General features: G+C 41.3%; 1 protein-coding gene across 16 annotated transcripts in view; it reads right to left on the bottom strand.

Annotated features, from left to right (window-relative positions):
* Window positions 1-472: 472 nt before the first annotated feature.
* Window positions 473-15,903, bottom strand: part of FAM13A (family with sequence similarity 13 member A) — a 353,167-nt gene continuing 337,736 nt past the window's right edge. For 14 of the 16 annotated variants that reach the window (XM_088836241.1, XM_055434557.2, XM_055434553.2 and 11 more), the window contains 5 exons: window positions 15,561-15,656; window positions 14,108-14,191; window positions 8,469-8,665; window positions 7,846-7,947; window positions 473-5,216 (listed from right to left, as the gene is read on the bottom strand). In XM_088836241.1, the coding sequence (XP_088692367.1) occupies window positions 5,090-5,216; window positions 7,846-7,947; window positions 8,469-8,665; window positions 14,108-14,191; window positions 15,561-15,656 (606 nt within the window). In that variant the 3' untranslated portion in view covers window positions 473-5,089. The remainder of the gene's footprint in view (window positions 5,217-7,845; window positions 7,948-8,468; window positions 8,666-14,107; window positions 14,192-15,560; window positions 15,657-15,903) is intronic. The other 2 variants (XM_055434558.2, XM_088836230.1) reach the window with 1 other exon arrangement.

The raw sequence follows: 15,903 nt of genomic DNA, 5'->3' as shown, positions 1-15,903 counted from the left end.
ATAGCACATGCATCCTAAAGGATACCTGCAGGCCTAACCTTCACTGACGGCCAGCTACTCACCTCACACATCTGCAATATGCCTTTTCTCCCGTGTCACCGTTTCCTGGCCTCATTAGCTTCATAGTGAATGGCTCCTGTATTTGCCTGTGATGGCCTCCTAGACTTTGGAGATATACTTACCTGTATTTTTTTTGTTTTAATTGCCTTTATTTCTGCATCCCTTCAGCCCCCCTCCCATGGATTTGAAAGGCAGTTGAGCTCAGAGCACAAGCCCATTTTCCTCCTGACCATCACGGGCATGTCTTGCTTGTGCTCAGTTTGCTTCACCTTCTGGTGCCTCCCATGGAGACAGAGCAGCGAATCTTAATCTTCAGTGGGCTTCCGAGGCGCTCAAGGGAGCAGCTTGATTCCTTTCTGAAGGGAAAGGTCACACCCCACAGGACGGTTCGCTGTCAAAAAATTCAGAACACTCACAATTAAAAATATTTTATTTACGTTTATACAAAATACAGTCATGTACTTTAAAAATGTATATAACATCTTTTCATTCAGTTTACATTTTAAAAAAGGAACAATGGTAATTTCAAAAACTTTCTGCTTACATGTCATGTAAACATTGTTCTGGGCCCATGTTATTTACTAAAATTGTATCCACTCTTGGAGATTTTCATGATCATATAGATGCTTTCAGACTGAGAGTCAGATCTGCCAAACCGATTTCCTGAGCTGTGCATGTGATCAGATTGGCTGGATTCCAGGCAAGATGAGATCCTCTAGAGACATGAGTGCAGTTTAATAGCAATATGAAGTTGTAGATGCACATTTCATTTTGATACATATCTGTGTGGACTTGTTAATTGACCCCAGTGTCCACATACTTCTGTTATGAAGGATCATGGGGAAAGAGCATATATGCCCCCAAGGGCAGCGACCTCTACTCAGGAAAGTCGCTAATGCCCCAGTGCGGTGGCTGACATGTAGAACACCCATCTTTGGGGCTTGCCGAGTCAGCTACCCTGTGAAGAAGTGCCAGGATGCACAAGTTCAGTACCTACAGATTTGAAAATATGTTTAGCCTATCTTTTGACAAAAGGTACTCTTCAGTAGATTTTGAGGATCATGTGGGGAAAAAAATATAAAGGAAGGGAATTAATCAAAGGAAAAGAAAGCACATTCTGGCTTCTGCTAAACCCATGGGTTTCCGAGGAAACACTGCTTCCGTGTTTTAGTCCAGTTTTGTCCCACCCGAGAAGGGGACGACGGAGAATGAGATGGCTGGATGGCATCACCGACTCTGGACATGAGTTTGAGTGAACTCCGGGAGTTGGTGATGGACAGGGAGGCCTGGCGTGCTGTGATTCATGGGGTCGCGGAGAGTCGGACACGACTGAGCAACTGAACTGAACTGATTGGTTTAACCAAATGGATACTATGAAAGAATATCACAGGGGTGTTGCTCTTGGTGTAGAAACCACCTCTCTTCTCCTCAAGAGAAAAATCCTCTGGAAGCAATATGTCAGGAATACCTGTCTTGAGATCAAAGCCAATTTAGACTACAATCAGATTTTCACAAAGCAGTTAAAACGTTTATGGCATTCAGCTATAAATATACCACCAAAGGTAATAAAGTATAAATGCTTAAAAAATATACCCTTAGGAAAGATGGTATCTTCATAATCAGGTTAAGAGCTCTTAAAAAATTAATCAACAAACTTTAAATTTTGTTCTAACTTGTAAACCTGTGATCAGTTCAGGAAAGAGGGTCCAATTATGTCTTCTGAGAACTAGGCAGCTCCTGAAAGAACCAACTTAATTGGCACTATGGCTGCCCTTCGATTCTGATAATAGACCTTCATAGTCACCTTATGAGGAATTCTAAGCTCAACCACATTAATAGATGCCCAGCCCCCAGGGGGCTCCAAGATGGCTGGCCACAGTCCATGTTTATGACACAAGCACAGCCCTGAAGCATTTGTCCTGGGCTAGAAATGCCACACCTGGGAGCAGGCACAGCCTCTCTCAGGCTCTTCTGCCACACGTAAGTGTTGCATCAGGATGAGACAAAACACAAACCACACTGATGCTACAAACAGAGGCACTGCTCATCCCTGCCTTGCCACAGAATAACCATTGGTCTTCAAACGGGTAACCAAAGCAAATAAATCTAATTATTAGCTCACAATGAATTACAGCTAGCAAGTTTAAAAAAAAAAATTTCTCCAGTTTGAAATGTGATTTGGTCTTTCAGGGAAATTTGACCTGAATCAGAGATTAGTGAGATGGTGCAGACTTTCTTGTGCTGGCACGAGACAGAGTCTGCCTGTTGTGAAACACTTTCACAGCAGGCCATTATCCTAAACCTTGCACACACCTGTCTAAAAAGTAAGATCTACCTCAATGCTTCAAAGATGAAATGCAGTAATGATACCATAGCCCATAGAAACCTCTGTTTCAAGGTTTACGTCAGACTAAAACACAATAAAAGCAAATGCTTGGAAAATTATAAGTCTCTGCTATCTCTAATTCTTACAGTCGTACTATCAAGTTTATTCATGCTTTATTTTTTATCATTGTTATTAAATAACCCTTGACATTTATTTTGTTGGCATGTGTTAATAAATACACATATGCATTCCCGAGAGCAAAGGAAAAACTGCAGTCCAGTGTACTCTGTATGAAGCCAATTAAGACACTGCCTCTAGGGCCTTGAGACTCTAGGCTGCAGAAACGGTTGCTGTGGAAACAAATTTGCCCTAGCATTTCTGGCACAGCCAGAACCTACTGACTAATGTGTCTTCAGATAGAATCTAGTAAAAACAGGACTCCCCCCGCTTAATTTGGGCACCATTCTAGGAAGTGTATTATAAACTACAAAGGAAAAGACGACATTGCATACACAATTTATTTTACTGTAACTTGGTGTCTACGTTTATTCAATCATACAAATTTCAAAGGGGATTCCTGAATAAATCTTTTACTTAATTTACCTTTGGCAGAAACAACAGATTTCAAAACATTTCGTAACTTCTCATTTATATAGCCTTTTCTCTTTGAAAGTTTTGTAGCATATTAGTATTTTCAAAACAATACTTAGACAGATGTGCTTTGAAAGTTAACTGGTAATGATGTGATTTATATAGCTTATTTGAGAGAGTAATTACTTAAAAAGGACAAACTAGACATGTATTTCTTTTAAAAAATACAATTTTTGGTCATGTGAATGATTCATGTTCAGATTTCAAAAATAGAAAACATCCTAAAGTGCATCATTTCATTTATAATATATAACTCCTTGAAATTATAGCAATCTGCAATGTAAACAGTAGAGCAGAGAATACCAAACTAACTATATTGTAGGATTATGTACCATCTTTAAGTGTGTGGATTAAACCAGGGTGCTTTCAACATACAGCTCGTGCTTCTAGATGATTAAAGAGCAAACTTAAAGGTATTTTCCCCCTACTCCTCACTTGAACAATTTTTAACCAACAGAGAGCCACTACCTCAAAGTGGAAAATGCTGCTACAAACCTAATCTGACCAGTTTCTTAAGAACCCATTTTGGAAAGTGACAACTGATCAGGAAGACTTTTCTCCATTGTTGTAATATTTAAAGAAAACAAAATGGTTTGCTGTCTTGTTCACCCTGCACCATTATTTTCAAAAGGCAGAGCCTGCTGAAACACCTTCTCTTGGCAACCAGTGGCTGGTGGGCAGATACCAGTGCTCAACCTCCCAGAGCACAGAGGTGGGCTCGGATATACAGGCAGAACCAGAAATCATTTTCCTTAGTGCAGACACAGAAGGTCAAAAAGTACTAACCAATCATCAGATAACATCAGCACAATGAGGTGATGGATGGTTTGGTGTCTTAAAGTCCCTGGTCCCTCCAAAATGTCTAATACAGATAGCTCTGTGACACTGTCTTTGAAGAAACTATAATTGTAACTGGCCACACACCATTATTTTCTCTTTATACAGGATCTTGAAAACAGTGTGATTTAGGTTCTGCCTTGGGCTGTGCTCTGAAGGCTACACTTATCCTTCAGTTAGAGAAGATTTTTAGTGCAGGTTTACTTAAAAAAAAATTAAACTCTGGTAAGTACACAGAAGGCTTAAAATACAGGCTCTTTCTCTCTCGTGATCCTCTACACTTAAGCTAGGAATTAAGCAAGACCCTTTTGTCTAGCTAGAGCCAAAACCAAACTAAACAGACTGTTGGCCTTTCCTTGCTTAAGTGTTTGATGATAAATTCTGAAGCTGATAAGTGTAGTCAATGTTCAGGAAAGAATTCTCTTCACTGCTGCCTAACTGAAAAATCAGCACGGATATTAGCTACTTCTCTATCCCATCTGTCCTCTGCTGATGGTCCAGCCCGAGTCAGGGATCAGTTCTCTGTCATCTGAGGACGTCTCGAAGAAACAAACATCAGGTAGAGGACTGCACTGCTATCCCAGGCAGGTGCAGCTTCCATCTACCTGAGAGCTGAAGGAGAAGCAATTCACACAAGTGGGGAAAGGCGTGGCTCCGTGGAAAGGTCACAAGAATGGCTGAGGCAGCAAACAGGGCTCCGATGCAGGTTCCCACTGGATGGGATCCAAAGGGAACACGAATGTGCACAGCAAGTTCGCTCTCCAGAGTGAAGTCCTGAGCTTGTTATTGTCACAGTTAGACAGAGAATGCCGTTTCTCCGTTACCCAAGAAAGAACAGTGTACATCCTCTGTAGATGAGTGTGTCTTCATGTAGTGATTCATCGCTGCCAGCATCAGCAAGCTTCCACTGCAGTGTATGTGTGTGTCTGTGCGCACACAGGTGTGCAGAGATCTTGACTTTCCCTTGCAAAATTTCGGCACGGGGGTAGGTGGCCTCCTTCCACCTAGATGGTTTCCAAGGCAGGCAATGGAAACGGGCTGATCCCCAGGGCCTGCAGGCAGGAGGGCGCAGATCCAGCTCCAAGGCTGCCTTCCAGTTTCTGCCCAGCTGCTATTTACCAGGAGAGGCGGGAAGATGGGGAGGTGGGGGGGGAGGGAGGGGGGACATTCCCCCTGCATTCCCCCCAGCCCCCTTGCTCAGAAGGGGCTGACTCCTCACATGGACTTGGAATCAGTGTCTCTCTTGCTGATGAGCACCTCCAAGAGCCTCAGTTTTGCCTTAATGTGCTTATACTCGTTGTATTCTTCAGCCATTGGAGTGCGGTCTTCCTTCTGGACATTTCTAATGGAAACAAAGAGAAAAGGGGCTAATGATTAGGTGGTGTCTCTCCTAGAGGATACTGTTCATTGGGTGAGTTATCATCACGTGGAAATTTGCAGTTTACCGCCCCAGGGAATCAGCATTGCCAAGCATCACTGGTATCAAGACTGGAGCTGTGTTTAGACAAGCAGAGAAAGACAGTATTCCCAAATGGCACCATGCAACTGAGTTTTAGAGTTACTCTGGCATCTTGAAGAAAGATAGGATGGACTAAGAAACGTAGAAACTCTCTCTGTTATGGCTACATGTAAATTCACACTAAGAGTCTCCATATACTGAAAGCCTTTATTTATACTTAATGCTTTCTCATTTTTATATACTTCACCTAATGAACCATTCAATTTCTAATTAGATGGACATGAGTTTGAGTGAACTCCGGGAGTTGGTGATGGACAGGGAGGCCTGGCGTGCTGTGATTCATGGGGTCGCAAAGAGTAGGAGACGACTGAGTGACTGAACTGAACTGAACTAATACTCATTTTACAGGGTTTAAAAACAATAGTTAATACTCCTACTTATTATAAAAATCAGTCTTGGAATTCAGCAATTGGATCAGAGAATACTAATAAGCCTTTAAAGTTTACTGAGTAATTTTATATGTATACTTTTATATGCACGAGGACTGTAATTGAGAGCCAATTATAGGGTGAGCACTGTGCTCGTGAATCCGTGATCTAATATTAACACGACCCGCAGGAGGGCCTGAGGAAGTGCTGCTGTTACCCACAGCCTCAGCCACTGTGTGGGGCTGCTCTGCTTCTCCTTTCACTCGGAAATGTACATGTCAAACACTCAAACACCAGGCTTCCTTTCCTTCTGCTGCTGCTGCTAAGTCTGTGTGACCCCATAGACGGAAGCCCTCCAGGCTCCTCCATCCATGGGATTTTCTAGGCAAGAGTACTGGAGTGGCTTGCCATTGCCTTCTCCGTCCTTTCCTTCTTATTCAAGAGCAAAAATGGGAAACGGAATAGCTTGGGGTTCATTCAATTTTGCTCAGTGAACTGATTTTATTCCTGTTCTGCCTGCTCAAGGAAGGATCCTGGATGACTCCCAGAAGAGGGCAGGGAAGGGAAGCGGGTGTGTGACCCCAACCCCAGACATGCCCTTTGAGAGGCTTCATTTGTGTCAGATATGAATCACACCCTGAAATCTGAAGTCCCTGACGGTTCTAAACTTGTATGATAGTTATTGATTCCCATCAGCTCTATTTTCTTAAAAAGTGTGCAAGTTACATAATTATAGGATGTCTGTGCATAATGCGATTATAAATATATGGGAAAAAATAAAACAGACAAACCAAAAATACGCTTGGAAAGAAGACTGGAATGAAACAAATCAAAATGCTAATCCTTTGGTTTGTCTTTGGTGTTAGGATATTATTTTGGGACTTCCCCAGTGGCTCAGTGGGTAAAGAACTTGCCTGCAATGCAGGAGACACAGGAGACACAGGTTTGATTCCTGGGTCGGGACGATCCCCTGGAGAAGAAAATGGCAACCCACTCCAGTATTCTTGACTGGGAAATCCCATGGACAGAGAGGAGTTGCAAAGAGTGAAATTGCAAAAAATGACTGAGCAACATGGCATGCATGCATGCATGATTATTTTGAATATTATTTATTTTATCTGCGTTTTTAAAAATACCCTGCAATTCACGGAAAAAGAAAAGCAGATATTTGGGTATAAAAATTCATTGAAAAGTCATTATAGGACAGATCCAAGTCAGAAATCCTAAAATAAATTTATACAATAAATTTATTGTATAATAAATAATAAATTTAATGTATAATAAATAATAAATTGAAATCAACAGAAATATAGTAAATTTTAAATGTTAATTTTTATGGTATTTTTATTTTCCAATTCTTTTGAGAATTATGAAAGGGGACTTAAAGAGAAACTGTATATATACTGTTTAAATAATTTGGATTAAAATAAAACATTTTAAAATGATAAACTCAACTCCAGTGTAAGAGAAGGAAACCTATTCTCTGTTCTATCCTGTCTTCTGCTGTGACCTGAGGAACACATTCTGTGTGTGGTCACTTGCAAACACAGAAGACTATCCCTCAGCATAAGGCTCTATGACAACGATAACATTACATCTTAAAACTCACTGGCACCCTATCAATCAGGTCGCCTTCCTGCTTCTGGTGTATTTCTCATGACTTGACAACTTTGCTTTTAAAGTGAGCTTAAAACCCAGCAAGATCTAGAGTACCCCTTTCCTTATTCCTCCTTCAAGTTTATTAAAGAAACAAAAGCTGAAATCAAAACCAGTGCTGTCCACTAGAAACTTAGCTTGACGCTGCTCCTCTTAGATTAGAATTTGGTGTGACAGGTTAGTTTTAGAAATGTCAGCTGAATCTGTATCAGACTTGGATATTATCCAGGAGCATTTCCTCCTGAAGGACCACACATACCTCACCATCTCACAGGAAACCTCAAAGGAGCCCTGGGCACACAGCCAAGGGCCAGGTTACAGGAAGCAGGGAGGGTGGCTCCCAGGTGGGAGGCTTTGCACAGATGTGACAGAGAAAAACGAGGGCTGCGTGTGAGGAGGAGGCGGGGAAGAAAAACACATGCACTGACCTTCCATTCTGTCTGAAAAAATTGTCTTCAAAATCACGAAGTTTCTTTCGAATCCTTTTCTTTTCTTCTCTCATTTCCTGAAGGTGTTCCAAGAGTTCTGGTCTAAGAGGGGCAGAAAAATTTCAAGAAAATTGAGTTAAATCTGAATTGTTATAAATGTAGTGATTGTGCAACTAGATAGGGGTTGTAGAGAATAGGAAAAGCATATAAACGCAGGAACTGCTGAGGGAGCTATGGGTCACAGAAATGGATGCCAAAGCTTCTGCCATTATAAATTCTTCAGGCTTGTGAAGTCCCAGGGCACTCTGTTATGTTTTGCTTTGAAAGAAAGAAACGCCATCTGTACTCAGTGTGTATTAAATGGCGAGCTGTGACACACAGAAACAGGTCCCTTACAAGAGACCTTCCCATTGTTTAAGCAAGATCTCAGATGCTCCCTCGGATAACATGGGATGAAGCTTCTAAAAACACTGAGCCAGGAGTTAAATAAATTCTGTTTTATCCATAGAGATACACCCGAGGCAAGTCATTTATGTTTTGCCATTAAGTACAAAGGGTAAAATAGTATTTCAGAAAATTATTTCCATCATAACATTCTCAATAATACCACCAAAACAACATACATTGAAGCAGCATGGAGATTTGAAAGTCCGGTGTCCTGGCTGCATTTTGATGGTATTTTATCATCCATTGGGGAAATAAAACCATCAGCGTCATCTTCAAATTGGTCCAGAAAGCAACGTGCACTGAAATCGGTTTTCAGGGTGACCATGAAGTCTGGCTTTGTGTAGTTATCGTCTTCTGAACCCTCCTCTTCTTCCTGGAGATACACAGCAACCCTAATAAAAATCTGGCTACTTTTTTAGGCCCTCTTTCATTACTAGTATCATTTCACAGTCATTCAATTATCCAGACCCCATACAGTTTCTTCTGCATATCTATGTTTAGCAACACATATGCACATGATGGATATGTTATTGAATATCTAGATATACACAGAAAATAAGACAAACGCTAAACACAGCTACTCAATAGGGGAAAAAAAAACTATAAAAAATTAGTCTACAGTACAATTTACAGTTGTGAAGGCCGAGGGTAGGAATAGGAAAGAAAAAAATCATCAGAATTTATACCCAAAATCAAATGAAGCAAATGAATCTAAAAATCCTCAGCATTGTGACAATACATAATAAAATTCACCACCAGAAATCAGTGCTTTAAAGATTTCACTACTTATGTGTCTCAGAATTATTTTTATTAAGCTATGAAGAATTGCAGAAATTCAACAATACATCCTTTCTATATAAAAAGTAAGGTTATGAAATATTTGTGGTTGCTTGATAAACAAAATTTTAGGAAACTTTTGAGAAGATCAAAACATTTATCTTTCCATTACTGGACTCATGAAACATTTCTTCTTCAAAGAATTTCTAAGGGCCACAGCTGTATTTTACAGCATCCAAGACTCTAAGAAAAATGTGATATTCTCTACCTTGATAAAAATGTGGTTAGAAAAATAATGAGGTCAAATGACAATATGTTAGTGTCAACTTAAAGCTACGTGAGTCTAAGAAATGATGTCAGAGTCTGAAAGAAAGCTCTTAAAGGAAATAATTCACATCAAAATGTAGAGTCAGACCAGAAAAGAATATCTTAATATCTTGAGAAATTATAAACATTGGTTAGGCATTCAGCTACATGAAAAACAGGATCATAACATCAGTTGTTAGGTACACTGAGTGGCTTCAGGGCCAGTGCAGCCAACGGTTGTCAGGAGGAGCCACTGCTCATGGCAAAGTACACGATTCAAACTGTGAGTGCTGATTCTCTTATCATAGAGTTTGGTATGTTTATGGTGGTGCCTCTGAAATCATGTGGATGAATAAACCAACAGGCAAAAGAAAAGGACTATTACACTGCTACAATGGAACTACTGTCATGAAGACATGACGGTAAAGTTGGCAAAAACTAGGTGGTCTTCCTAGATTCTTTCTGCTGTCACTTCAGATCTTCAGTCTCTTTTCTTGATCCATGGAATTAAGCTTCATTATTAGTTTCTAAAAATTAAAATCGTTTTAAAATTTACAGGGTAAAAGTGGCTTTTCCATTAATAGTTGAAAAGTTTCTCTTTTTTTGTAAGGAAGTGGCAGGCTCCATCTACATCGTTTTTATAACAATTGAGCTAATCATGTAGGGTACCTGGCACATGGACAGTGCTGTTAGCCTCTTTCCCCTCCCTTCCCTGGCAGGGAGGGAAACCGGGTGGGATCTAGGATCGTTCACTGCTGTCCCCAGAACTCAGCCAATGTCTGACTATATTACGTGTTCAATAAATGCCTGTTATTTCAGTAATTCAGCTTTAAAAGAGAAATACAAATTTCTATGAAGAGTACATTAGGGAATTCCGTGGCAGTCCAGTGGTTAAGATTTTGCCTTCCAATGCAGGGGTTGCGGGTTCAACCCCTGGTCAGGGAATGAAGGTCCCACATCCTTTGTGACCAAGAAACCAAAATATAAATTAAAAAAAAAAAACACAAAAGCAATATTGTAACAAATTCAATAAAGACTTTAAAAATGGTCCACATTAAAAAAAGCCTTTTAAACAGAGTATACAGAAGCCCGTGTGTGTGTGTGTGTTATGTGCCTGAGTCGCTCAGTCGTGTCTGACTCTGCGACCCTACAGACTGTAGCCCGCCAGGCTTCTCTGTCCATGGGATTCTCCAGGCACAAATACTGGAGGGGATGGACATTCCCTTCTCCAGAGGAACTTCCCAACCCAGGGATCAAACCCTGGTCTCCTGCATTGACCGAGACAGATAAGAAATGAAGTCAGGGGTCCAAGCTTTACCAGTGAGATCCCAAGGTCTTGAGAGAACTCAACAAAGGGAAACTACATCCTGCACAGAAAAGAGAATCAATGTTTCCAGAGACAAAGCTATACACAGCTATTCCCAGTAAGCTGCGGAAAACACAGGAAAAAAGAAACAGCAAAACGGATCTTCAGATTATAAGACCATCAGGTTGCTGTGGATACTGAGTCGATTCTAGAAGGTATCAACATCTACATATGAGCAACTGGAAAAGAATCAGTGATCAACAGTGACTAACACTGGTTTCTTGAACACAAATCAGGAAAGCGAGCCGTTTTTCCTGTTTTGATAGGATTGGCAGGATATCTGGATTTCAGTAAAGAATGAGGGACAACGATTGTGAAAGGAAAGCTGACTGTGAACATTTATGCAGAGTGCCGCTGCAATGTTGATGTGGATCTGCAGCAAAGCCTCGAGTCTGGAGGCTTTACCTGACCCAGCCTTTTCAGTATTTATCAACCACTTGGATACAGCACCAAAGATAGTCACTAAATGTGTAGATGACACAGCGGGTGAGTGTGTTAGAACATAAAACCCAGATTACTTGTGTAATCTATTGCACAAGTCTGGGATAGAAGAATGAAAAGTAAGAAATTGGAAAACTTCAACGTCCTATAATTAGATTACAAAGTAAAAAATCTGGACACATGGGCACTAAGTAATCCTTGGAAAAGGAAGCTCGGCATTACACAAATCAACACTAAGATGGGGCCACAGGCCATGGCTTTCAACTGGGAGCAGGTCTGCCCAATGTGGGACCTTTGGCGAAGTCTGGGGGCATTTTTGGTTGTTATACTGGGGTGGGGGAGGCCAGACCTCCCACAACCAAGAATTATCTGGGACAAATGTTTACAGTACTGAGGTTGAGACACCCTGCCCTAGAAAGACTAAGATGAACTCATGGCATGCTGACAGTCACAGTCACGTAGGCACAGACTTGGAGAACTGAAGAGCCTTAGTCATCTAGATCAAGGTCAGGGTTAGTCCTTGGCCCACTGTCCTGCTAAAACCACTAGAATAATATTCAGTTCTGGGTATCAGTTTTTGAGAGGGATATAGATAGACTGGTGTGTGTGTGTGGAGAGCAGAGCCACAAGACAGTGGGAAGGTCTGGAGCCCATATCACACGAGAAAGAGTAAGAGGAGCCTGGAGGAAGAGTGTTCACAGGGTGTGGGTGGGAGTCAGCAGGGCAGGTGGCTATAAATATGGAAGTGCTCTCAAGGAAGCAGCTGTATGCTTAGTTCACATTGCTCTGGAGGTAAAACTAAGCCCCTAAGTAGAAAGTCATACAATAATAATTATTTTCATTAATTATAATATTTTATAGTTATTAAACCTACACATTCTAAAATTACATATTGTATAATTACTGTATTGTTTTTGATCATTTTAAAAATTATTAGTTATAAAAACTAATACGTTTTTAACTATTTCACACACAGCTGGTGTCTTCCCATAAGCAATTAAAACCAGGGACAGTTTTCAAACAGTTTAGATAAATCTTCTCTGCATATACAAACACCAAATTCTAAAATGTATCAGAACTGCTGAGAGTTAATACAATCCAAATTCAAACATGGTAAACATGGCCAACTGGGACAAAATGAACTAAAGGACAACACTATTTTCAAGAGCAATGTAATCACTGAGAGTTAATACAATCCAAATTCAACATGGTAAACATGGCCAACTGGGACAAAATGAACTAAAGGACAACACTATTTTCAAGAGCAATGTAATCACTGCAAAATTATCTGAAATTTTGACCATCATGAGGCCCAGTAGAAGAGCCATGGCCAAAACATAGTTGTGAAAAAAATAAACTAAGCTAAAGGATAAGATTTGGAAGGACATCCTTTAAAAAGAGCTTAATTCATTCATCTACCATTTGTTTCATGAGGTAATTATTAAGTGTCATATTTTGGATGTGTTAAAGAACACATTTTTATCTAGGAACAGTTTAGCTCAAGCTTCTAAGAGAAATATGCTGGTTTTCACACACACAATCACCCAAATTTCTTCAATTACGGTGATTTAATTCTTGTGTGAAATGATCAGCTAGACAAAATTTGCCTTATTTCATTAACATCAAGTCTTATTGTGAGAAAATGGCTCTAATTTTGAAGACACAACGGAGCAAATTTGCCTAAATTTCACATTTACAGAATTTTTTATAAACAAGTTCCGTTAAAAAGAATATGGATAGGGAGCACAATCATTGTCTAACACCTTAAAGTGAGGGCTATGAGGTAGTTAAGACCCCTGAGAGGTAAAATAAGGAACAGAGTAACGAGAAGAGACGGCTTTGTAGCTTCTGGTTCCCTACCTCAAATACAGTGGAAGAATCAGGGAAGAAAATGGAGTGGTTCTCATGGGAACAAGGCCCCCGCATTTTGAAATAATTATTTCTAAGTTCATTAAATAAATGACACCCCAGGATTGAGATTGCCACAGAAATATGACAAAAGTGAAACTCTTAAAACACTTCTCCTTGGTGTCTTACTCCCCCTTCTGACTTAATTGCTAAAAAACAATCACTGGTTTTTTAAAAAATCTTTGTCTTTTCAGCTCTAGAGCCCCGTGTATGGCAGTCAGTGTGTTCAATTGTCTAGAAACAAAAATATGAAAGAGGTTGATTCTAGTCCAGGCCAGTCAGATCTCTACAACTCTCTGGACACAGAGGGTATCCCCATTCTAGCAAAAAGTAGCCACTGAGGACAAGGTTTATCTGGATACAATCCATGATTACCGTTGGGGAAAAGATTAGAGCGTATGTTCTAGTCAAAGGCTTGTCACAGGCCTACATTCAGAGATCAAGAACGGATTATGAAATTAGCACCAAGGATGAAATGTGCCAGGGCGAAGGCAAGAGCAAGGAGGAGAGTGGGTAAAACTATATCCACAAATCTGTCAAAGAAAAGTAAGTTTTTTGTCTATAAAATCATTATTTTTTTATCACAAGCTACATATATTGCCTCTGTTAATTTTTTCTATAAACTCAGTAAATGAGATTTATTTTTTTTAAAAAAGAAAGTTATCCAGTGAGTTATTTTGACAAAATTTCAGAGTACAGAAAATCCATTCCTCCAACGAGGGGAAACAAAACGAAAAACATTATAAAATAAGACAGAGCCCCACAAGTAAAATAAAAAGCAAACAAACAGCAACATACAAAACAGTGAGGAAATGAAACGCAGGAGATCAGCTGGCCTAAAACATAAATTAAAGAGGATTGTTTGAAGTTGGTTAGAAGCAGCTACTGAGTTTTAGGGGAGGTGGCAGGAAGCCGTCACCAGGGGACGCAATCACAGCGCCTTTCCTTCCCCGGGAGGGACGTTGGGGGGGACACTGGTGCAGGGGTAGCACGTGGTTAGCAGCTGGAGGTCTTCACCTTTATCTCCTTGAAGAAGGAAGCAGTTTCGCCCTCGATAATTGGCTGCAGCAAAGGGCTTCTCCGCTTGCTGGAGGGGGAACCCTGCGACAGGTGTTAATAGGCAGGTTACATGGCAGAAAACCAGAAACAAACCAAAGTTCTCGTCCAACTGGCTGCTTTACTTCAGAGCCTGCCCGCCCACCCCACCAACCACAGAGGCCACACAGGAGCAAGGATGGCACGCAAGTATGTTAACCAAACACACAGAAAAGCTCCTGCCTCCTCCCTCTTTCCTCCTGGTCACCATAGCTTCCAGAGCAACTAATAATGCACGCTCATCAAGTGATGCAAAAGGTTACAGACAGAGGCTGTATATTCACCCTATTTCAGGCCACTAAGGACTCCTGACTGGAGAATGAAAAGGGTTTTTCATTCTTAACTTTAATCCTTTTGTTGGTTAGTTTACTGATATATTCTGTAGGAAATTTCTAGAAAGGTAGCTTTCTCCAAACACACCTGACTGAGGTCCCTGAACCCTCCTCTCTTTGTCTGAACAAATACACTGTTAAAAGACATATAAGGGCCACATCTTGGGCCTAGAAATAAACAAGAAGATATAAAGCAGGAAAAGAAGAGCAGCAGCAAAAAAGAATATGCATTTCAGCAACAATAAAAGCGAGGCCATGTCTGCTGGCTAGAAAGTCTAAAGGCCAACAGAGGAAGCCCCCAGGGTCCCAGGAGATGAGAGCACTGAAACCAGGCAGAGGTCCCCCACGACATGGACAGCGCAGGACCACAGTCCCCACAGCTGGGCTGGCATCATGGACGGGGCGGGCTGGCCAGTGCCCGAAAGGCTTTCACCCAGAACTGAGAGCCAGTCGCTGCTCCCTACTCTTGACAAAATCCCAATTCAGAGGCCAAAAGCAGCGAAGTCCAAGGACGGTGGCCACTGAGCACGGTTCACGGCTGCCGGCTGCCCTCCCTTCCTTTACCTCACTCTTTCCTTCATCTCCAAAGAGAAGCAGTTCCCTCTCTTGAGTTCCTTACAGGATTTCTCCCTGGGTATGACTCCAGCAGGGCGGATCTCCGTCTTGGAGGCAGAGCGAAGGACACTAACCGAGGCCCCTAAGACCAGAGAGGCACTCTGTGTGGAGTGGGCCCTGGGGGAAGCATAGCCACTTCCCGGATGCTCTAAGGAAAGTGTGGGGGCACTGACCCAGCACACGTCAGATGGCAGCATATGGCCAAAGCTTGTGCACCTAAGAGGGGATCAAATTCTGTCAGCCTCAGATTTGCTCATTTCTTGCAAACGTCACCTCAGAAGTCTTTGATAAATTTTTCATCCCTCAAGTTTAGGGGCCACTGATATTAATGGCAGGTTCAACTACGAAAGACTGTTATTTCGTGAGAAGGCAAGCTAGTGCCCTAATAATATAGCCAGGAAGTCAACAACCGGGCGTGGGGTACTCACAATGATGGGGATGGTGCTGGCTCGGGACAGGATCTGTTTGACCAGGCGGTACCTGTCGTACAGCGGCTTCATAACCTGACGCTCATTCTTGCTCACCTGAAAGGCAAGCACAGGAGAGCTGAGAACCCTGCTCCTGCTGGCCATGCTGACCGAGCATGCTGTGGACGGAGAGAAAGAACAGGTGATTCAACTGGAGACTCACCACTCTTGTAAAATTTATTTAAACTGACACCATGAGTCAATAAAAATTTAAAATAGCTACTTTGGCTGCAGATCAGTTGAAATCACTCCCTCAGAAGTATTACTTTTCCTCAAAACTGTGATCCTTATTAATTATTAGTTT

The sequence above is a fragment of the Moschus berezovskii genome, chromosome 5, assembly GCF_049115385.1.
Source record: "Moschus berezovskii isolate FMDL1 chromosome 5, NW_MosBer_1.0, whole genome shotgun sequence".
Taxonomy (NCBI): Eukaryota; Metazoa; Chordata; class Mammalia; order Artiodactyla; family Moschidae; genus Moschus; species Moschus berezovskii.
This window is presented reverse-complemented; position numbering and strand designations above follow the sequence as displayed.